The sequence below is a fragment of the Magnolia sinica genome, chromosome 11, assembly GCF_029962835.1.
Source record: "Magnolia sinica isolate HGM2019 chromosome 11, MsV1, whole genome shotgun sequence".
Lineage (NCBI taxonomy): Eukaryota > Viridiplantae > Streptophyta > Magnoliopsida > Magnoliales > Magnoliaceae > Magnolia > Magnolia sinica.
In genome coordinates this window covers 72,147,069-72,171,068 of record NC_080583.1, presented here as the reverse complement: position 1 = coordinate 72,171,068, position 24,000 = coordinate 72,147,069, and the positions used below count along the sequence as shown (strand labels likewise).

Genomic DNA, 24,000 nt, shown 5'->3' with positions numbered 1-24,000 from the left:
AATGAAGCAAGGATATCTTCAAAGGTGGCATCAACTGATACATCTCTTACAAATAAGAGGGTTATAAAATTTATACCATTTATGAGACCAAGAGTATCCTAAGAAGACACATTTTATAACCTGAGGACTCAACTTCTCGTAACTACCATCAAGAATATGAACAAAACAAGTCCACCCAAAGACCTTAGGGAGTAAGGGAAAAGTTTGTTATGCGACTGCAAGATTTCAAAGGATGTCTTATTCAATAATATTCTAGATGGTATACAATTGATAAGGAAAACAACAGTGAGTAAAGCATCATCCTAAAGTGTTTAGGATCGTTCATACTAAGAATAAGAGCACGTGTGACTTCAAAAAGATGGAAAATTTTCCTCTCAGCAATACCATTTGTTTAGGTGTCTGTATACATGAAGTCTGAGATAAGATACCATGGTCCTACAAAAACGACAATAAAGTTTTCGATATGTATTAGCTACCATTGTCAAATTGTAGAATTTTAATGGGACATTGAAATTAGGTGGCGACTTCATTATGAAAGCTCTTGAACATATCAAATACTTAATGCTTAAATTTCATAAGATAAACCCATGTCGTCCTTGAACAATCATCAGTAAAAGAGATAAAGTATCTATATATAGAAATAGAACTGACATCAGCGGGACCCCAAACATCAAAATAAACTAACTCAAACGGTCTAAATTTCCTCTTAAACAAACTAGGAAGAAACACAGCCCAGTGATGTTTGGAAAATTCACATACCTCACAACATAATGACTTATCACCAGGAATTGAAGGAAACATAATCTTCAACCTAGACAAAGATAGATGCCCTAAACAATAATGCCATCTGGACACTAACTCCCTATCTAAATATAGAGCACTAGACACTATTACTTGTGTATCATCCAAGAAGTAAATCCCCCCATCTTTATAGCTTCCGCCAATCATTCGCTTTGTTTGGAGGTCCTAAAACACTGTGAAAAGGGGGAAAAAGGTTATAGAATAGTTCAAGGATTTTGTAAGATAACTGACAGATAAAAGATTGAGATAAAAACTAGGAACATGTAGGACAGATGATAGATGTATGGTGGGAGAAAGATTGATGGAACTCGTTCCAGATATAGGGATCTGGTTTCCATCAACAACAGTTACAAAATGTGACTGGTTAGAAGATTGATAAGAGCTGAACAGATGAGACTTACCAGTTGTATAAGAAGTGGTTCTAGGGTCAATGACCTAGGAAGGGGAAAACACATGGAGAGCAATACCTGACTAGGTCACAGTGGATCTGGAAGTAGTAGTAGTAGTATCTTGAACATGAAGTTGCATGAAAGCATTATAGACTTCTCACGACAAGGTAACAAAATCACCTGAGGGGGATCTCTCTTGAGGCCCTACAAGAATCATCTATCAAGTCTTCTCAGAATCAACGGAGATGCCAACGATGAATAAAATAGTATCTCGAACATGAAGTTGCATGAAAGCATTACAGACTTCTCAAGACAAGGTAACAGAATCACCTGAAGGAGATCTCTCTTGAGGCCCTACAGGAGTCATCTATCAAGTCTTCTAATAATCAACGGAGATGCCACTAGCCAGAGAAACTCCTGGGTATGATGGACGATGAAGAATATTCAAGCATTGGTAAGCAAAATGATTCGTGCCATCACAGCTCAATACAAACACGAGAAGGTCCATTACAGCCATGACCAAGTCCATCCTGACCACGGTTATCACATCCACTATGCTTATTATCAGGGCCCCTGCCTTGATTTCCATATCCACAATCACGTTCACGGCTTTACATGCCTCATCTTGGAGCTCTATGTACAGGCCTATAGGAAGGCTGGTCTCCAGCTATGTAAGCAGATCTATCAACCGATATAGGAATAGGAGAAAGATGAAAAGACAACCCTTCGAATCAGAGCATAAACAACACTCGGAGGAGGTAGAGGGTCCATTATAATAAATTAATAATCTACTCATAAGCACCCTTATATTTGGAATTAAGCCAAGAGAGGAATTGCATTTTTTGAGTTTCTTCACATTGCTTCCAATAAGAACATAATCCTTTGTGCAATAAGAGGGGAGTGATAGAGATCTAACACATCCCACATACCACAAAGTGCAAAGTACTCTTTCGGTGTTCTCAGATCCTGTTGAAACTTACTGATATCCGAGATATATTCTGATCCTCCGAATACATTATGCAAATGGTGTCCCATATCTTCTTGGAGGATGCCAAGAACATAATGGAGTTACTCACAAAGGGCTCCATATTGTTCAGTAACCAGGCCATAATTTAATTTTCTTACGTCCAAGTCTTAAAATTCCCATCTGAAGGATCAAGAGCTTCATGTAATATATATATGTTTGTCTCTTACCTCCTAAGAACAAAACTAATTGAGCCCATTGCAAATAGTTATTTCCATTCAACTTAATAGTGGTAATCAGCAGAGTATTGGGTTCTAAGGACCCTACAATAGATCCAAAAGAAAGTTTTTCTTCCATATTAGTACTTATTCTCAACAAACCTTGCACATAATAGCCTTCTCAAGAAAACAAAGGACACAAGCAGGAGTACATAACTTCAGTTCATATTAGCACATTTATGGTGCATAGTTTTCACATCATCATAGCTCAAAGAAGGCATAAACAATGAAATTCTAACATTGCATATCATAAAATTCCTAGATTCATGCATTGGAGACCTTCAAAGGACTGAGGCATATGCACCACAACTCTAGTGTATATGGTCAGATACAAAGGAGTTCCAAAAATGGCATATTCGGACCACAGAATCACCAACGAACCAACAAAAACCCCAAATCAATCTGAAAGAAGACTATGGATAGTCTATTATGGTAAAACCGATCCACCCTATGCAAAAATATCTAAGAAACAACACCCAATTTGGAGAGATCTATAAAAAAAAAAAAAAACATGATTTTGGGACGCATGAGAAAAATAGCTACGCATGAGAAAAATAGCTCAAACATACCTCGAATCTCTTCTAAAAATCTTTAAAAAGTCATAACAAATCTTCTTAAATCAAACTGCATCAAACCATGATTTTCCTGATCAAAAAGTTGTCTGTGTAGATGACTAGGATTTCTTGGACCATATGTTGGACAGATTAGGCTATGGGTTGAAATTGAGACAATGGATGCGAGCATGCATTTGATCGGCGAGCTTTTCCATCTTCATGAATGGTTCCCCTGAAGGTTTCTTTAAAGCCTCGAGGGGTCTAAGATAGGGCCCAAAGTTAATTTTGGAAAGGTTGGAGAACATAAGGTGATATTTTCTTTGGTGTGGTGCCAGAGAAAAATCACAAATTCCACCTTGTAAAGTTGGAAGAGGCTTTTAAACCTACGGCCAAAGGAGGGTTAGAGATTAGAGAGTTGGGCGGGATGAAGTTGGCCCTTCTCAGGAAATGGTTGTGGCGGTCTACAATGGAAGAAGGGAGGCTTTGGAGAGAGTTGATTTCAAAAGGTTCGGGATCCAAAGAAAGGGATGGTGGATTAGGAAGTCCTCGTGCTATCAGATGTTGGCTCTTTGGATGGCAATATCTTTGATGACGATGAAGTTTGAAGAGGGGGTGTCCTTCTCATTGGGAGATGACAATCACATTTGGTTTTTGGGAGGACAAGTGAAACAGGGATTTTCTGCTTCAACATCTTTTTGTGAGCATTGCCCATCTTTCTTCGACCAAGAATGTTACAATAGCTTGTTGTTTTTCCTTGGTGGGAGATGCCATGGTTTGGTCTCCTATGTGTTGAAGGGACTTGTTAGAGGAGGAAATGGATGACTTTGTGAAGTTCTTGGCCATTTGTAGCATTATCATCCTATTTCGGAGAAAAAAGACTGGTGCGGTGAAGTGATACTTCGGGTAGGTAATATAGGAGCATTTTCACACCGGGCTCGAGTGGGGTCGCCTATGGGATGCGGGGGCACACTCGGGGTGGGCGGGGCCCACGGGAGAGGTCTCCTGTTTGAGACTCCTCACCAGGGGTGATTAATGTGCATTTCACACCGGGCTAGAGTGGGGTAGCCTGTGGGATGCAGGGACACACTTAGGGTGGGTGGCCCACGTGAGGCGGTACCCATGTGATTTGGGGCCCACAAAGGGGGTTCGGCCGAGATCATAACCCATGAGATGTGGGGCCTGGGCTATGAGATATAGGGATTAATTCGCCATTCTCTAACAATTCGAGCTTTTAGAGCAAGTGGTTAATTGTCCTGCATCAGTAGGTTTTCGGTCAAATCATTTCATAAGATGCTTCGGAAATCAGCCTCACATGATCAGAAGGCGAGTGCTTCCTTCTCTTGGTTTTATGGTGCCCCTCCAAAGGTTGTGGCGTTTGTTTGGCTAGTGAGTAGAAAGAGGGTGCTCACTATTGGCAATCTCCAAAAAGATCCATGATACTCCCAATGTTTTATAATGTGTATGAATGATGCTTAGTCAGTTACTCACCTTTTCATTCCCTATGTATTTGCTCGGGAGGTGTGGGCATCTTCCTAAGCCTTTTCAACATGACATGGGTGATGCCGGAGTCCATAGAAGGTTGGGCTTGACGTGGGAGCGGAGTAGGAAAGGAAGAAAAGGTAGTGTGGCGGCTTGTGCTAATGGCCGCTCTTTGGGCCATTTGGGGGAAATGAACAACTGTCATTTCCACAATTTATGGGGCTTGGTTGTAGAGGTAGTGACGAGAGTCAAGATAGATGTAGTGGGATAGGCATCTGGATTGAAATTTGTGGATGTGTGTACTGTTTTTACTTTGCTAGGGCTGTAGTTAATTTGCCCCAATCTTTGTGTTGGCAGCTCTTGATAAAGTGTTGTTATCTTTTCGGAAAAAAAGAAAGATATATTGAAGAAAAAATGTTCCAAGAAAATGAAAGCTGAAAAGAATGATGTTTACAAAGATAACATTATGATCCCAATAACAACTAGATTGTCTAGTATGTTATCAAGAAATGTAAACATAAATTAGAGTTTATTAAGTTATTGATGGTATGTACAAAGAAGACGGTGAAATTTGACGCGAGAGATCTTAGGAACATAGAGGAATTACTTTTGGGTCACAGAATTTGTGCGGGAGTACCTGTTATTGTTAAAAAAGAGAGGAGGACAAATTAGATGTGGAGAGAGAAGAGAAGGTTATGAATCACTAGTAAATAGCATATGCTATGCATGCGAGCAAGAATGGGAGGGAGAGGATTCAGGGCAAGGTGATTTCTACAGCAAGAGATTGAAGAGGCAATCTGTTTTAGACATGACTGTGTGGAACACTGTGAAATCTAGGCCCTTATGGATGGGCCTTCTGTGAACATACACTAGTCCAAAAATCAGGGAAGTCCACTCATTAGGTGGGCCATGCACTTATGAAAAATGGACAGAAAAAGATGACCTATATTCTGTGTTCAACTGACATATATGACCCACCTGATGACTGGAACTGCTTGATTTATGGGACAGGGCATGTTTATGGTGGGCCCTGCATGATGAATGGCCTGGATCCCTTTCATGTGTACCATGCTGCATTTGTGGAGGCAATCACCTCTTTAATCTCTACTCGGGTGTGGTGCCCTCTCATTTCTCCTCCATGAGAGAGGAGATCATTTAAATAAGCTACTTGCTCATGTTTAACTATTTCTCATAAACATTGCCTTGTTTTTCAATTTAGTCGAAAATTAAGTATGGGCATTTTGGAGTTCCACTTCGAAGTTCTGCTCAAACTTTGATTTCCAATACTTCACCCTCATGGATATGCTGCATCGTATGACCAAGCACTGGTTTGTTGGGAAACAAATTCTACCCCATCTGCCCTTATAACAGTAAAGATGTTGAGGGCTTCTTTAATTAAAATGTGAGAATGATGAGGTTGCAAAACAGTTGTCTGATAACTTTGTGACTCCTGTAACATCTGTCAAATTTTTGTAACACACATTCACTCATTGCAGTGTCAGCATTCATGTGTTCTCTGACCAGTCTTGGGTTCAAGCATGATACTCCATTGGCATTATTGATCCAGTTTCGTTAACCAAAGATTGCCTAATGAAGAAATGAAGTCCTTGTTTGGGTTGAATAAAATTCTTCCTCTGTAATTAGTTATTTTTTCAATGAGATGAAAATCTGAGGGAGAAACTATATTGCCTCCTGCAAACAGCTTATTAAAAGATTGTATTATAGGCATTGTTTAGAGGTAATGAATGGACTGCACTGAAAGGGTGCAAAAGAATCATGTTCCATGTAAATTTTATCTTTCCTTTAGATTCATGCATGATTTCTTACTAAGCTTATTTTCAGGGTTTGTGGTTTGGTAGAGATTCACCCTTGTGGATGTTGCCGTGCATGAACGATGATCTCCTAAGTTTCCTGAGTGGAAAAGGCATCTCAAATGTGCAACAGCTATTGGGTCTCTCAAAGATGAAGCTCCAGAAGTCACTACAGAATTTCTCTGCTTCACAATTATACCAGGTATGCCTTTGCTTCTGTGTTCAGACTCAATCTTGCAGGATGTCACCGAGCAGCAACAATGTGCATGGATGAATTTTGCATTTCATGAAAATACACAAGACAGAAGAGTGGGTCTTAGTTTCTATTTGAAGAACCTTGGACATCTGGAAATTGAATAACATCCATACACAAGTGCAAGAGATGTGTCCAAAATATATTGTCCCCTGAGATTCAGTAGCCTCTCTCTTCTATATGTACTTTTTTGATGCATCAAGGCCACCTGGGCATTGAATCAGGGCTAAGATTGGACTCCATTGTTCTCTGATTGATTGATCAGGCCCATTAAAAGGTCCATATTGAAGTTCAGACCCATCAAAGGGCTATGGATATTAGATTAGCTCCATGTAATTGAAGCTGAGGCCCATCAGAGATCTCTGATTAAAGATAAGGCCTATCCAACTGTCCCAATTGAAGAGAGGATCATACAAGTGTCCAAATTGAATATCTGGACCACATCAAGCATCTCATTTGATCTGATAAAAAAATCTGGACCATATCAACTGCCCTGTGGAAGTTCTGAACCCAATTGATGGTTTGATTGGAGAGTAGGGCCCAATAATCCAATTGGCGTGGTAAAAAATTGACAACTGATTGGACTGCAGTGCCCATAGTGTCTGTCCGTACACCTTTTAAGGGACAAATAGACAAACGTTATCAGAGATTCCTGACTTCGTACAATTGTTGATGCCTTAAAAGACCCCATATTTTCATACATTTTCACCTACTTAGTATGTTTTTGTATTCCTTTGGACTCTTTTCTTATTGTCCCAGAGGAATTTTCTCTGGATTGCTTCCATTTTGTCAATTACTTTAACCGGGCATCGGAGAGAGGCAGAGTGGGCTAGGCCTAGGCGACAAACTGGCAATGATGACAACAGCAATTTTATGAGGGTGATTCTCCCTCTCAACAAAATAAAAATAAAATTGCTCTTCCATATTGCCAATGTTCTTATGAATTTTCCTATAACCAGGCCAGAGATATCATGCCCCACTCTGTCTCTGAAAATTGGGTTGCCTAGGTTCTTAAAAGGCAGCTCTGATACCTTCCATTTCACTTCCCTAGCTAACATGCACACCTCCTTAGGATCTAAATTATACCAAAAATGCAACTTTTACCTGAGTTCACCCTGAGGCCAGAAAAAACCTGTAAGCAGTACTTCAAATATCAATATCGATGCATGTATCGCAAGATTGGGATACAGAAACATATCAGCTGTGTGGGAAATATTCGCATGTATTATTGTTTTTTAAAAGCATTGGAAAACATTGGGAAATTGATTGAAAATTTTCAATGAAAGTTCAGGGGCTATTAAAAAAGGCATTATTACACACTGAGAACTCAAGTATCACAAGAAACAAATACACATAATAAGCTTCCTTTGTATAGGGTCCTAAACTATGTGCTGCCTTGCAAAAGTGATGCAATTATATCCAAAATGATTTTATATCATTTATAAATCATACAAGACAAGTATGAAAACACAACAAATGCATTCAAAACCCAATATATAGACACACACACACACACATGTGCAGTTGTGCATCAGACCTACATAGAGTTACAATGTGGCTCAAAATCATCATCTACATCACCACTGGGGTAGCCATAGTATTGCTGCTCCATGAATCAGCAATACTTGTCCAAGTCATGGTAGAATACCACCAACTTAGATACTCTCTCCCTTTATTTTATTTTATTTTATTTTACACACGCACTCACACCATAGTGGGATTTCACCACAATGGGTACTTGAACCCATGACCTTGTGTTGAAACTCTTGTGAGTCTACCACAACTTAGATACTCTCTTAGGTGTCAATGATACTCATCCTTTCAAATTGAATTAGTACGCTCATCCGTGGGTATTGCATAATTATCATTATCTGTGACTCATGTAGATCTAGAGCTACATTCGGACTGGGTTTATATGTGACTTTTGGATACATCTGCTGTAGCTATATCCTGGATATCCCTGCCCTTATCCAGAGTCAAATGGCTGCATCTATGTACTGTAACTAGTGTCGCTCGTCGCATACCCATGGTCCATAACCAAATAATCAATATCCATACTATGCACATAAGTAGAGTTGTCATGCCCACCACTGATGCCCATGGACACCATGCTCAGTGCTACGAACTACTTTGCGCTACTCAGTTGTTGCTTCTTACAACGATCATACTTATTTTTCAGTTGAGAAGCAAGTACGAGAACCATGGTCTGCGTCCTAAGTGGTATGCTCAAATTCTCTCCCTAGTGAATGAGCTAAGAGGCCTCCAACTTCGAGTCCCTCTACGGACATCACCAACACCTTCACCCATGTTGCATTGCCATCCATCACCATTACCACCACCTTCATTGATTCATGTCATTGTCATTGTCAAGAAGAGTGTGGCCACCACTTGTCCCATGAGATCCTAATGCTTGGTTGCCTTGAGCACCCATCAACAATAGGTTGAAAGCTTTGAGGGAAGATATTGCCTCCTCTATAACTGCATCAACATCAATGCCCTGTGATGCTACATTCTCCACTATCTTGGGATCTAGTTGGTCATCTAATAAATCCAAATTAGCTGACCTAACCCACTCGTAAAGTGGGTCATTTGCGTCCCCTTCATAAAATGCATTCTGGCCAATCATCAAGAGATCCAGCTGGTCCTCGTCTACTATTCTTGCATCTTCTGCTTATAGAAGCCTCTCTCAAAGCTTCATGTTATAGTGGTAGAATACTAGTTTCTAGAGCCTCTTGACCCAACTCGTTCCACTTATTCGCGCTAATGAGCAAGAACGTGCTCCGGTTTCGCTCACATGGTGATGATGACGCAATTTGTGCGAGTACGCAGAAAACTAATCATTACAAGGTCTCGTACTCACTCTTATACATGGACCACCATTCACTTGCAAATTTATCACGTTTGTCTCTTAGTTCCATATGTAATTTTTAAAAGTGAAAACTAACTTTTAATTACAAGCCTACATGCAACCACTCACATAGCATCATCGTCTTCCTTGACTCTCTCACATCTTCGCACCTATAAAATCATAAATTAAAGAGAAGAAGAGAAGAGAAGCAAAGAGAAAGAAGAAAGTTAGGAGAAGGGAGGAAAAAGAGTTTGGATTGGACATCCACATCCCCACTCTTTTCCTTTATATTAAAATAAAACTAAAAAGTATAAAAATACCTCACTAATAAAGAATTCATAATCCAATATAAACACTAAATATAGAAGAGAGAAGCTATGTGGGCCATATAGTGGGATGACGCACATCCACATCACTAGGTGGGTTGTACAATTGTACGGCCCACAGCCTCATGCGTTAATAGTTCCCCTCAAGCTTGAGCATAGATGTTGTTGATGCCAAGCTTCGGGTATATGCATGTGGATTGATTGTGAGGAAGGGCCTCGGTGAACACATCATTAAGTTGATCGTAAGACCGGACATATGGTGTGAAGATTTCACCATTCGAGACTCTCATGTATAAAGTGGCGGTCGACTTCAATATGTTTAGTTCTTTCATAATAGATCAGATTGGTTGCAATGTGGGATGTTGCCTGATTATCATAAAACAACTATATCAGGATTCACTATAAACCCAATTTCTTGCAACAATTTCTTGATTCACATTAACTCACAAGAAGTATTGAGCCATTGCTCTATATTCTGTTTTAGCACTTGATTGGCCACAACACCCTGCTTCCTACTCTTCCGCGCAATTGGATTTCCTCTCACAAGCGTGCAGTACCCTGTAGTAGATTGCCCACCTGTTAAAGAACTCGCCCAATATGCACCAAAGTACTCTATAATCTGAAGATGATTATTCCGTATGTACAAAATTCCTTGTCCTAGCGCCCCTTCAAAATATTGCATAATTCAAACGACTGCATCCATGTGAGGTGCCCTCGAAGCATTGATAAATTGGCTTACCATACTTACAGCATGATAGCCGAGTGATGGTTAAATATATATAAGTTTTCCAATCAACATTCTATACCTCCCTAGGTCTTTAATTACATCTTATTGATCACCAACAAGTTTGTGATTTGGATCTATTGGTATATCAATTGAACCTATCACCGTGAGCAAATCCATAACGTATTTCCGTTGAGACAAATTAATTCCTTCCTTGAATCTAGCAACTTCTATACCAAGAAAATATTGAAGATGACCAAGATCTTTTGTGAGAAAATGCCTTTGAAGATACATCTCAAGATCATTAATCCTCCTATTGTCACTTGCTATAATAATATTATCATTAAAATATACCACCAACACAGTAAGACCTGAGATACCTTTCCATACAAAGATGGAATGATCAACATGACTACGAACAAAGTCATAGTTCAACACAACTTTACTGAATTTGCCAAATCATATATGTGGTGATTGCTTCAACCCATAAATCGACTTGTGTAGTTTATAAATTTTGTTTGACTCCCTCTTAGCAACAAATCTAAGTGTTTGCTCCATATAGGCCTCCTTAGTGAGATCACTCTAAAGAAAAGGCATTTTTTTACATCAAGTTGAAAGAGCGGTCAGTCATGATTAATGCCCACAAAGAGGATAACACGAATAGAGTTCAACTTAGCAACAAGAGAGGTCTTAGTATAACCAACATCAAGGGTTCGAGTATATCGTTTAGCAACCAAGTGAGCCTTTAAACATTCAATTGTGCTATTAGGATGAACTTGATGGTTTGCACCCATCTATAACCAACAACACATTTACCTGTAGGTAGACCAATTAGCTCCCAAGTATTATTCTGATAAAGAGCAATCATTTCCTCTTCCATTGCCTACTTCCACCCCTTATGTAAAAGTGCTTCTTGGTATGACTTTGGAATAGAGTGAGGGGACGAGGATTTGGAAAATCTATGGAAAGTGGGAGATGGATATGGGAAATAGACATATTTGGAGATAGGATGATCAGTACCCTTTTCTCAAGGTAATAGGAATATTAAACCTATCTAGGGAACTCATTAGATTATTAGAGTTTGAAGAAGAAACGGTGGATGGAACATCACGATTAGTCACGCTATTTTCCTATTTTCTTCATGAGTAGGCTATCAGCTAAGGCACAGTGGGAGGAGCTTAGATGATGTCCTCTTCAATAGCAATAGGTACATGCACAACTTCCACATCAAGAGATTTTTGTCTTTTTTGAAGAAAATGGTGGACTAGAAGAAAATGGTGGACTCGAAAAATGTAGCATTCACATACACATTGTTTTCGAAGTGAAAGACTAACAACGGTAACCTCTGTGTTCGTGAGTACCTAAGAAAAATGCATTTAATAGCTCTAAGATTTAACTTATTGTGGCTCGACTCCAATTGGTAAACAAAATATATACATCGATAAACTTTGGGAGGCAAAGAAAACAACAGAGCATCTGCAAAGTGCAAGTAAAACTTCATAAGGTGATTCACCCATTAAAGCAATTGAGGGCATTCAATTTATCAAAAAACACGTCATGAGTACTGCATCACTAAAAAAACTTTGGGAATATTTATGTGAATTAAGAGAGCATGAATCACGTTAAGCATGTGACTATTTTTCTATTTTACAACACCGTTTTGTTGTGGGGTGTGAGCACATGATGTTCGATGTAGGAATTAGGATACCTGTCTTAGAAAAATACCGATTAAAGGATTGGGACATTTTCCTTGGTATAATTAAAATAAAACACACTTTTTCAGTTTTGATTTTGTACTTCCATATGAAAAGTCTTAAAATAGAAAATAATTTAGATGTCTTTTATTAAATAAATCCAAGTCATTCACAAAAAATCATCAACAAATGTAACAAAATACTTATATCTTGACTTACTGTAAATTTTAACCGGTCCCCAAACATTTGAATGGATTGAAGAAAAAGGAATTGAAATACACTTTTCCACACATGGTGGTAAATTAACACGATGACGTGTACTCAAGTTTACACTTCACACTCTAGAACTAATATGAATGACAAAGAAGGAATAATGCCTTTGAGAATCTTCAATGATGGATAACCAAGACGGTAGTGTCACTGACACAAAGAAATGTTATTTTGTGTTGCGATGCTAACAATGTCAAAGTCAGGATAGTACAATCCATCATGATCATGTCCTCCATCAATCTTCTTTTTTGTCTTTAAATCCTAGAAAATACAATGTAAAAGATAGAAAGTCACAAAGCAATTAAAAGATTTGATGAGCTTGCCAACAGACAAAAGACTTAAAGGGCATTTAGGAAACCTGGATCGTAAACAAGCCATACTTGAGGTCACAAATATAGTCGTAGAGTAGAAGTAACTGCAAAAATAGCAGGAACAGATTGATTCTATAGATTTTTTAGCAACTTGGATTACTCTTCTTGAATAAGCATAAGCATCTCTCTAGACATACGTGGTTGTTGAGTTGTAGACAGAGAGCTAGCCGAATAAGACTCACTACTCCCTCTAATGTGAGATACATGATTAGCCCATGTTGGCTTTCCATGAAGATCCCAATATTTTTCAACAAAATGAGTTGTAAACTCGCAATGGGTGCACTTTCCAAGTGCACGACCTCCTCCTATTTCACCATGACCACCTTGATTACCTTTACCACCACAACTATCACCTCAACCTCAACCAATAAAGGAAGTTACAAAAGAGTTATCATTGGCTCCACTTGTAGAGCTAAAAGTTACACACGTTGTAGGCAAGTATATACTTCATTTAGAGATGGCACATCATTTACATCAACATCTGTACACGAACCAGTTCATTTTACTTGCTAGGCCAAATCTAAACTTGGGCACCCAGAACTCCTCTTGTTGTTGACTTCACTTCTCCAAATCAGTAGTGAGGGGTTGATACACATTCACTTCCTCCCGCTTTCATTAAGTTTTGAATAATGTTCACCTAGTGATATATCTCCTCGTTGAATCTCAAATATTTCCTCAAATAACTTGTGCGTCCGAGAGATGTTTTTGTCGGGTGAATATATCTCTCATAATGCATCCCATGCTTCTTTTACAGTATCCAAAAACATTATATTCACACTAATGAAAGGTTCAATACTATTCTACAACCACGTCATAATCTGAGCATTCTCCTAGATCCATTGATCATACATGTTATCACTCTCATCAAGCTTTCCAATGGTCAAGTATCCTAATTTTCTCTTGCCTATTAAAAACACTTGGATGAATTTTGTTCACTGAAGATAGTTTGTTCCGTTTAAATTTGAGAGGTTTTTTGGTTCCCTAAAAAATCAGATGGATTCATGAATCCAGTTCTCAAATCTCCTTTCCTGTTCATTTAGGACAAGGGAATAGAATATATGTTGCAAGCTTATATGAACACAGGCTGACCTTTCACGACCAATGACCATCCAACTTTTACACTTCACACTGTATGCACACCACACTTGAAGAGAATTACTGGCTCACATGTCCGCATGTTCCAACCAATCACAAGGATTGATAGTCATGAATACGGCATCCTACAATGGCAAGCTCACACATCCCACACACAAGAGGTGATGATCACGAACACTTCATCCCTTCTCACGCATGCACGCCACACTTGAAGAGAATAACCAACTCACATGTCCGCATGTTCCAACCAATCACAAGGATTGATAATCATGAATACAACATCAACAATAGCAAGCTCACACATCGCACACACAAGAGGTGATGATCACGCACACTTCATTCCTTCTCACACATGGAAATTATAAAAGCCCAACGAAAAAAAAGAAGAAGAAGTACCCTAGGTTTCTTAAAAGATTTTTAGCAGAAGAGGGATGAAAGACCAAAAAATAAAGAAGGAAAAAGAATTATGGGATAGAATGGAGAAAGATTGATTAGATAAGCAACAAGAATGCTTTGATGCCATCTAGAATCATAGATTAGAGAGAGAGAGAGAGAGAGAGAGAGAGAGAGAGAGAGTGTCAAGGCTAGACGTCTCCATTGCCTCTATAGCCTTTATATTAAATAAATTTTAAAAAAAAGTACATGGGCCATACAGTGGGATGGCCCACATCCACACCATGAAGTGGGTCGCACGGTTGTACGACCAACATCCTCATGCATTAGCATCACCCAAACGTGCCCCTCCCATCTCGAAAGTACACAATCTATTGATGGCATTTAATACTAATTATCAATATAATGTGTGGTAGGAACTTAGATAAGAATTAAATGCAACAATTTACATCGTTCCTAAAATGAGCTTTCCCAGGAGAATCAGGTAATAACTTCTCATATATTCCATGCACCACTCTCTTTAAGTCGTTATCCTCGCAGAGGATACAACTATAGTGGTAGCTGGGGTTTAGGAAGTATGTTGAAAATCCATCACGATGCACATATTTACTCATTAGTATCGAGAAAATAACCATACCGATTCCTTTAAATAATAAATAAATAAATAAAAATAAACATACCCGTCCATACCATGCCAACAACTAATAAAGCTTGAAAACATATAAAATATTAAATCTAATTACTTACTAGCCATGTGAAGTGGGTATTGCAGAGTCCTACCTTATCTGTCATCAATGATTATGTTCACCCGTTTAAATGCCTTTGAAGCTTTTACCTTGATTGTATCTTTCATGTATCACATGGACTCATACATGGAACCCATTAATGGATATGTCTCATTATCCACCATTGTTACCTCACTGTAAATGGACTCTAGAATACCCACACACTATTTATGCGGTCCTTGAAAGAGTTACTCATGAAAATTTCCTCAATCGTCGTCACCAAGACATTGTTGCTCTGATTCCAATTCGCACTCTCTAGAATTAAATAGATTTGATTCCATGCTTATGTTCAAAAGGCTTTCTAAGGCGATGAAATTAATGGCGAACCTTGTCGCCCCAAGCCACTCTATACCGCCATGACATCTCTCATGCATCCCGACTAATAGTCAGGTGTGATTGTAGATGAAATTTGTAATTGCTCGAACATCAACAATTACACTCTTTACTTCAAGCTTGTCCCCTATCATCCCAAGCATCAAATCAATGCAATGGTCTTTACACGGGGTCCAATACAGGTCATACTTCTTCATCAACTCTTTCTAACTTTCAATCACCAACTCATCGCCAAAGAGGAGGGTGTCATCTAGATATTGGACATCAATCGCTTTGACATCATCATTCCCCACAGCCATACCATTAATGATACCCATAGCAACACCATTTTTGAGCAATTCAGATAACGATCCCACAACAATATAGAAAAAGAAGAGGGGATAAAGGATCTCTGTCTGATGCCCTTCTCCCTTTGAAGAATCCCAGAGGGGTTCTGTTAAGAATTATCAAAAACCACACAGACAAGATACAAGCTCTAATCTAGTTGCACCGTTTCAGCGCGAGCCCCTACAACCTGAACATATAGAAGGAAACCCAATTTACAGGCATACGCCCTCTCCATGTCCACCTTCAATAAAAAGCCCTTCACCCTTTTTTTCCATATTAGGCAACCATCTCATTCACAATAAATGGACCACCAGTCACTGATCAGCTCTAATTTTCTACTATAATGGAACCAGTAACCCTTCTAAGATGACAGGCCAGGACCTTAGTGATCACCTTATAGATGCTCGATCAAACTGATAAGTTTGAACTAACTCTTTAAGCATCAACCTTTAGAATGGGAGCTTTAACATCGCACAACTCTGACATGAATTCCTAGAAGACATCCATTCCAAGTTTCCAACTAAATCACCTCCCAGCACAACAGTATAACTACCCTCCCCAGAGCTGTCTTTCCTTCCTGTTCTTGTACTGATAATTTAAGGCTTTGGAGGTCACCTAGCCTTTTTGTCTTCTTCGCCGGAGACTTCACAGCAACAGCCTCAACGAATTTTTTGTTCTTCTTGATCCTGCAGGTAATGATATTGAAGTGCTCCTCTTTTATGCCAATATCCATCTTGATTGGCTTCTCCACTTTGTCCAGAACCCCTTTAACCCACGGGGACTCTGATCCTTTCCAAGAATCCAGTACCTGGGGGATCTCATCAACAACTGTGACCAAAACCATGCCTACTTCCAGTATTGTCCCACCACCATTCTTCCTGGCCTATCCATAGACTTGCTAACATACACTCCCCATTGGTATCTGCCTCCCTAACCACAAAACCATTCCCTGACCTATTCCCTCAACAATCTACAAGAGACACCACAACTACAAATGTCCTACCTTCACGACTTGCAGCTGCTAGGGATGGCTCATCGATGGAGAAGGCGCAATGATTCAGTTGAGCAACCTACTTTGATTTCAACTGTGCTGCCTTGTCACTAACAAGCAAATGCCTGATTCCTTCAGTCCTTCCTCCATTATGCTCTCCACCCCTTCGAAAAGCCTAAGACTACATATGGATGGATATGCCCACTTTTCTCTATTGTACTGAGTTCCTGCCATAGATCACATATGTCCATGACTTGTCACCAAACTCTATCTTTGCATCACATTTTCTGTAACGAACATATCCCCTTCTGCAAGAGAAGGAGACTTTGAGCCCAAATATACACCATGTGTCCTCCACCCACCCCTGATGAGATGATGCTAACAGCACATCCCAAGCGCCAAAAGAGGAGACAAACAAGACAGTGCCTTGTGCCCTCCACCTCTCCTGATGGGACAAGAGACTGACAACTCTCAGCTGACTCCAAAATTGGATGTAAAACACCATTAAGTTCAGGTTCACTAGGCACCAAACCGCCCCCCATGGTGTCTAAGCGGATTTCTAGGTAGATTGACCCCATTAGCCGCCCCTTCACCACTAGACATCTCAACTCCACATTTGCAGACCCAGTATGACTTATGTCACTGAATTCTGAAAATCTCGCGATATTTTCACATTTTCACAGGAAATTCATTAAAAAAGTAAGTGTCTAAAAGTTTAAATAAATTCATTTTTACCCACATTTTAAATTTTAAAAAAACATTTATTGTAAAATCATTTATTAATTTATAATAAAGATTTTTATATATTTTATTTTCAGAGAGATTTTCTCATTATCATTGCGAGAAAAACATCAAAATCTGAAAATCTCCCGAGAAATTCCCCTGCTGAGAAATTGCTGAGAACAAGATTTGTCACTATTTTCAGATCCCCTGAATTGTCTTCTTGATCCCTCTTCTCCTTCCTCACCAACCACTGCCAACTAAGGGATTCCAACAGCACTCTATCAGATGATTTGATGAGCGGGTTTTTTCACTGCTGCAGATTCCTAACTTGCAAAGACTGGGAAGGAGAGGTTTCCCACTTCCAGTTCTGTTACCTTGTTGAGCTCAGCACCTCGCCACAGTAAAACTTGCAAGAACATCACAAAGGAACAGACCACCAAACTTCCATCCTATCCCAATACCTTGCAAAAAGAGTAACCCACCCCTATGAGTATCGATTACAAGTTCACAACAAGGCATGAAGTGGTTTGCGAAAGAGACTAACTCATATTCCCCTACTACCAACAAGTATTGATTACAAGTTTACAACTAGGCATGAAGTGGTTTGCGAAAGAGACCAACTCATATTCCCCCACTACCAACAAGTATTGATTACAAGTTTACAACGAGGCATGAAGTGGTTTGTGAAAGAGACAACTCATATTCCCCTACTACCAACGACTTCCACTTGACACCATCAATATATCTTCGTAAAGCAGGATGTCATTGGCAAAAGCCATCATTTCTTCTCTTGACCTGAAAGAAAGGAGAAACAAACCTGGGGTTGGCCAGACGTAGAAAGATGGTTGCATTAAGTTTCCTAAGGCTGTGTTTAAACAGCAGCTTATGGAGTCGAACTAAAGCTAGGCAGGAACAGCCTCTCACAGCAACATAAGATGACCTAAGGAGGTTCGAAGGGGATATCTACCCTGTGGAATCTATTGGCGTAGTTTCTTTAATCAACACCACCTACCTCCAAGCTCCTTCCCATCCATAGACTACCATATTTCTCGCATGGTCCATGTAGCAAAATAGAACGAATGCAAAACCCTTGCTCTTACCTGAGTGTTCGAGCTTAGGAATGAAGACATCAGCAATATCCCAAACCACCTGAACACTTCTTGGAGATTTTTGGTGAGACTCCAAAAGGAATGTATCCTATGAATACAGTAAAGGCCCTTTGATCTTGAATCTTCCTAAGGAGGGTCCACCCTTTGTCGGATTCTGCACTTCTTACACTAATAGTGGCCAGTGTTGGAAAGAGAAGTTGACCACAGTACATTTGTTTATTTGTGGAAGCTAGGAGGAACTCTCAAGGGCCCAAGAGTCCACTATGAGACTAACCCATTTCTTAGGTACCATCTCCTTTACATTAGATGTGCCTCCCACTCCTAGGGTTGTCATAGATCATGAGTTATCAATTGCACTTAAAAAAGCAGTAGGGACTATTGCTGTGCTTATTAGAGTTCCAAGAAATGGAACTTGTAATGATGCCAAATGGGAGTAGATATTTGGATATAATGAGGTTGCATATGGATGGGATAATAATAATGAAAAATAATTGGAAAAGAAACTTGAATTCGGAGACCTGCTTGGGAGATCTGGATAGAGATGTTTGACCATATAATAAGAGTAACAATGGAATTTATTGGGGATTTAAAGGCAAGAGACACACGATAAAGAACGTGGCAGCAGAAGGATGGTGCTCGCAAACAAAGTCTTGCTGTAAATAATTTCAAAGAACTAGAAACGAGTTAGGCCTCGTAAGATGCTGACATGCTAAAAGAGGAGCTAAGAAAGCAATAAAGCCATGAATAAGGTGCATTGTAAATTGTATGATAGGTCAGGCACTGAAGGGGAGAGATTTAGATTCCAGAAGAAATTACAGACAAACAATATTAGATGCATTCTGAATGAAGGACCAGATGGTGTTTGTTATTGAGGACAAAAGATCTTACCCACCTAGTGATCGCTATCAATCGTAGGCTTCTTAAACAATGACCTTGGTAAAGCCTCCTGCAAGTGCAACTAAGTGCCAAACATGCACACCACAGAATCTTAGAACTTCAATCACAAGAAAAAAATTCATTGTCAAATTCATAAAATTTGTCTTTCTTCTTCTCCTCAGATCTTTATAATCAATACTAAAATACCTAGCTAACTTCTAATCTCAACCATTAATAACACAGGACTTACTAATATTTAATTTTAACCATGAACTTTTAAAATGAAAAAAAAAAAAAAAAAAGCCCTGAGAACTTAAAATTATTATAATTCATCAGTCTTTGTCAAAAAATTTACAGCCAGATTTTAAAACCCATAACAGCAAACTCTTGCAAAATGTGTAGAAATAGACGTCGTATGAGGTACTTTGGAAATAGCAATCTCAAGGTGTTTCATTATGTTGGCTCTATAATTCAAAATGATGGAAGGATCAATAAGGATGTCTCCAATAGAATTCATTGTTGGTGGATGATGTGGTTACATGCCTCAAAAGTGTTGTGTGATACTGCACATCCCAATGAAATGTGAGGGAAATTTTTGTAACACAGTTACTCATGTTCACAATGCCTTGAGGAAGTGTTGGCGATGAGGAGGCAACATGAGCAGACGCTGGGTTGCTTGGCAATGAGGAGGCAACACAGTTACTCATGTGTCTTACTGCTTTTTTACTTTCTGCTTCAGCAGGTTGTGGCCAGCCTCTTTCCTTTATATTTTAGCCTTCAGATGTTTCTCCAATATTTCTCATCGAACAGAAATCTGTACTTTTTACATTTATTGCTTGCTTGTTTGATTTTTTATGTAAACCATGCGTCTTTCTCTGTTTAAACTATAATATTTTGATGGCATTGTGAATTTTTTGTTTCATTGATTTTTATAGCTATTCAAAAAGATTAGGTTAAGGAAAATATCATTCACATCCCCTTATGGTTTGAGTAACTTGGATTGAAATGCCCAAGCAAGTCCCTTGAGGGCCTTCATCTATGCACGACTTCCCAAGTACGATTATGCTCGGGCTCCATTCTTTTTTGACTTGGCAACTCGTTCCCTCTCATTCAGGTTTGAGTCAAGTCACAACTTGTCCAAGTCAGGGTTAAATCAGACCAAATTTGCTTGGGTAGGGGGTGAATCAGGGGAGATGGGGTGCCTTGTGTTACCGACCCATACCGGTCCTGAATGAGTCTGAGTTGACTCGGATGAGTCGTGTACAACCATGGCTTCTTCACCTGTTGCAGTGACTTGATCCATTTCAGCATTCCCTATTCTTTATACAGGATCTGCAGAATTTTCCCCATGTTCAAGTAACTTTAAAAGTCCACACAGAAGATAAGGGAGGGACGAATTCGTCTGTTCTTGACATTAGATTGGAAAAACTGAGCTCTCGGAGCACAACATCGAGAGCCTTCACTCCTCGGTTCCCAAAGGTAGAAAGTTCGCCTGTGTGATTTCACAGCCAAGAGTAAAACTCATACCTAATTTTAACTTTTTTTCCAACAGGTAAAAGATGAAGCATGGTGGTTGGTGCTTGGAAATGTCACCACCTCAGAACTATATGCTTTGAAACGACTGAGTTTCTCGGACCGTTTGGTTACTCAAATGACGTTACCCTCGGAATCAAAAAATCACGAGGTAATCACCTTTCCCTTTCTCATTTCTATTTTCTGGGCTGTTTATTTCTTTAAGCATCACAGTGAGGAATACTGCTTAATCCAGCTAGCTTATTAGAAGCAGCATGACATTTAGAGTAAGTATTTCACTGAGTGAGGCAATTAGGCTGGCAATCAAGCATTGGGTTGAAAAGAAAAACAGCAATTTTAATCATGCTTGGAGAATTCAGTTTGATTTTTTCTACGTTGAAAATTTTGGATTTTTCTAAAGTCAGGTTGATCATCTCACTCTGTTTCTTTCTGGCAGAAACTAGTTAGTTGCCTGTGCCTTCTTTTTCTAACATTTCATTTTCACACCTCCAAGCCTTAACCAGTGTTTCAAATAGCGCTTGTAGCGTACTAAATAGCGTAAATCTACAGGAGTAGTAGCGTACGCTGCAGCTACGTAGCGTGTAGCGTACAGTGTATGCTACAGTGTATTTTATTATTATTATTTTAACGTTTTCTTTGTGTGTAATGTTGAGGAATGTGACACTTGTGTTGTACTTAATACTTTTAACCGATGGGATTTTTATTTCTTTTTGTACTTTTGATTTTTGGTTTCAATTCAACATTATTAATTAAAAGTGGTTTATTTAGAAAGTTGTTGATGTCATAATTATTTGATTTAATTTATATATGGGGATTGGCTTTTAATAAATGGTAATTAATAATTTGTTTGAACATGCATATACGTGAAAAAATAAAAAATAAAAAAAATCGCCTTCTAGGCATCTTTATTTTTTCCCCTTTTTTTCTTACTATTTATTATATTTTTCCTATTTTTAAATTAAAAAATAGAAGTATCATGTAGCTTATGTTACATGCTATGCTATTTATTATGCTACACAACATGGTACCGCTATTTAAAAGACTGGTCCTAAAAGATCCTTTTTGTTTTTCTCTTCCCACCTCTGTCCTTTCTTCTTTTCTCACTGAAAACGCTGTCCTGGCATTACCCTTTCTTCATCTCTTACATTGCGCATGCCACTTTTCTAGTAGTTCATAACTTAATTTCATTATAATAAGACAAGTTCATGGTTCGTAACCTGATTTTGTTGTATCATAACACGAGCTTGTAGTTCATATCTTGATTTCAGAACTCGGCTGTTCTCTTCTTGATGTATGGATCTCTGCTTCTTTAAGAGGAACAGCTTTCATCTTCATAGAAATAAATTAGTATTTTCCATTTGTATCTAATTAAAGATTTCAAATATTACTGACAATGTTTGTATTGGTGCCGATCTAATGCTGTGCTGATTCAGGGGATGAAGCTTATTCTCGTTTCTGACTGTTATCTTGGATTTGACCAAGAGCACTCCATTGCAAAATTCTTTTGAGTCCCCAAAAGGTGGCAAAGAAGTGAAAGGAGGAGCTATAGCTGGAGCATCAACAGAAAAGTAGGAAACAAGCTTAACTGTGAGATTCAGAAGCGCCATCAGTGATTTTAAGTACCAGATTTATTCGCCTATGGTTGAATCTACAGGATCATTTGGGTTACTGAAATATTGGAAGGTTTTGCAATCTGAGGAATTGAAATGGAATCAAGATCAGACCTGATTCACATGGTCTGGGTTTGGACCCACATTTCAGGCCAGTTGGGTGAATCCCTCTTTGAGGCCACACGTTTAGGATGTAGATAGGATCTAATGGGATGAATTGAACCAGGTGAACATCCATCGGGTGGGCCATATACTGAAATATAGCTCCAAAATTATTCCGACCAGGTCTACCTACCTTTCCAGAAAAAAAAAAAAAACTTTCCAAGTGAGTGTGTAGAAACCCTCACTGTGTTTATTACTATTTTGAGGTGACTGAACTGTTAAGTTGTGTGATTGGTATCCATGTGTTGCTGTGTAATCTCCATCATAAAGCACACTCATGATGAGAGGCCCAGATCTCATTTTAATGTACATTCTGTCTATTCAGAAAGTATTTGTGATTCCGATTTACCTGTAACCAACAATAATTTCCTCTCTTCTTCTGATTTGAATTCCTTCAAGTTCAAACGTGACACGTGCATCTTACATGGCAAATGTGGCACGTGCAATGCATGTATAGCAGAGGTCACTAAGTGTATTTTATGGAAAAATGGGATAAAAAACAGTGCTGTAGAGTCATTTGATTTTAATTAAATTACTGACATCTGAATCATTGCTGTTGACAAATCATATATGGTTGCATGCCCTGTCTAAAACTTTTTAAAAGATTTCTAGCTTGGATTCTCCAACCTATCCACACCATCCAAATTGTGTTCCCATCTGACTAAAAATAAGGGCGGTTAAGCATACTCCAGAAATAAACTTTGATATCCTATTTCTGGCCATTTTTCTTTCTGTGAATAGGTACCATCATTTTATTCTTTATCATGAACAGTGTCTCTGTTGGTCATCCTCCCATGTGCCCACATGTATTTCTTAAAAATTGTAGTAACTCACTAGTGCATGTGTAAGTCAATCTAGACCACTAAACCATTGGACCTATTTGGGTCTATGGACAGTTGTATTTCTTTGTTACCGCACACCAAATTAAAAGTTTTAGTGACATTGACGAGACTTTTAGGGCATCCATTGTGGGACGCAAAAGAGAAGTCGTCTTGATTACCCAATTCATCAGTGGGTTAACAAGTGCCGAATGTTGGAGATTTTGGGGTATGTTACATGTTCTAGAGCATTCATCATGGAGATCCTAACCTTTGGTCCGTCCGATTTCCACCGTGGAGGGGATTTTACCAAAATGGATATAAAGTTTGACTGATGCTAGTATTTGGTCTCTTCTTCTATTTTTTTTTTTTCCTAACTTTTGAATATTTTTAGATACTAAAATGTTTTTTTCATTTCTTATTATTTTGGCCTCCTAATAACTTTTGAAAATTTTTAGATACTAAAATGCCCCTGCATGAGCA

General features: G+C 38.9%; 1 protein-coding gene across 1 annotated transcript in view; it reads left to right on the top strand.

Annotated features, from left to right (window-relative positions):
• The window catches only part of LOC131219330 (DExH-box ATP-dependent RNA helicase DExH14), a 148,714-nt gene extending 125,667 nt beyond the window's left edge, over positions 1 to 23,047 (top strand). The window contains exons 46-49 of the mRNA XM_058214411.1: positions 6,308 to 6,478; positions 20,724 to 20,873; positions 20,947 to 21,078; positions 22,361 to 23,047. Of these exons, the coding sequence (XP_058070394.1) occupies positions 6,308 to 6,478; positions 20,724 to 20,873; positions 20,947 to 21,078; positions 22,361 to 22,435 (528 nt within the window). The 3' untranslated portion in view covers positions 22,436 to 23,047. The remainder of the gene's footprint in view (positions 1 to 6,307; positions 6,479 to 20,723; positions 20,874 to 20,946; positions 21,079 to 22,360) is intronic.
• The last annotated feature ends 953 nt before the right edge of the window (positions 23,048 to 24,000 follow it).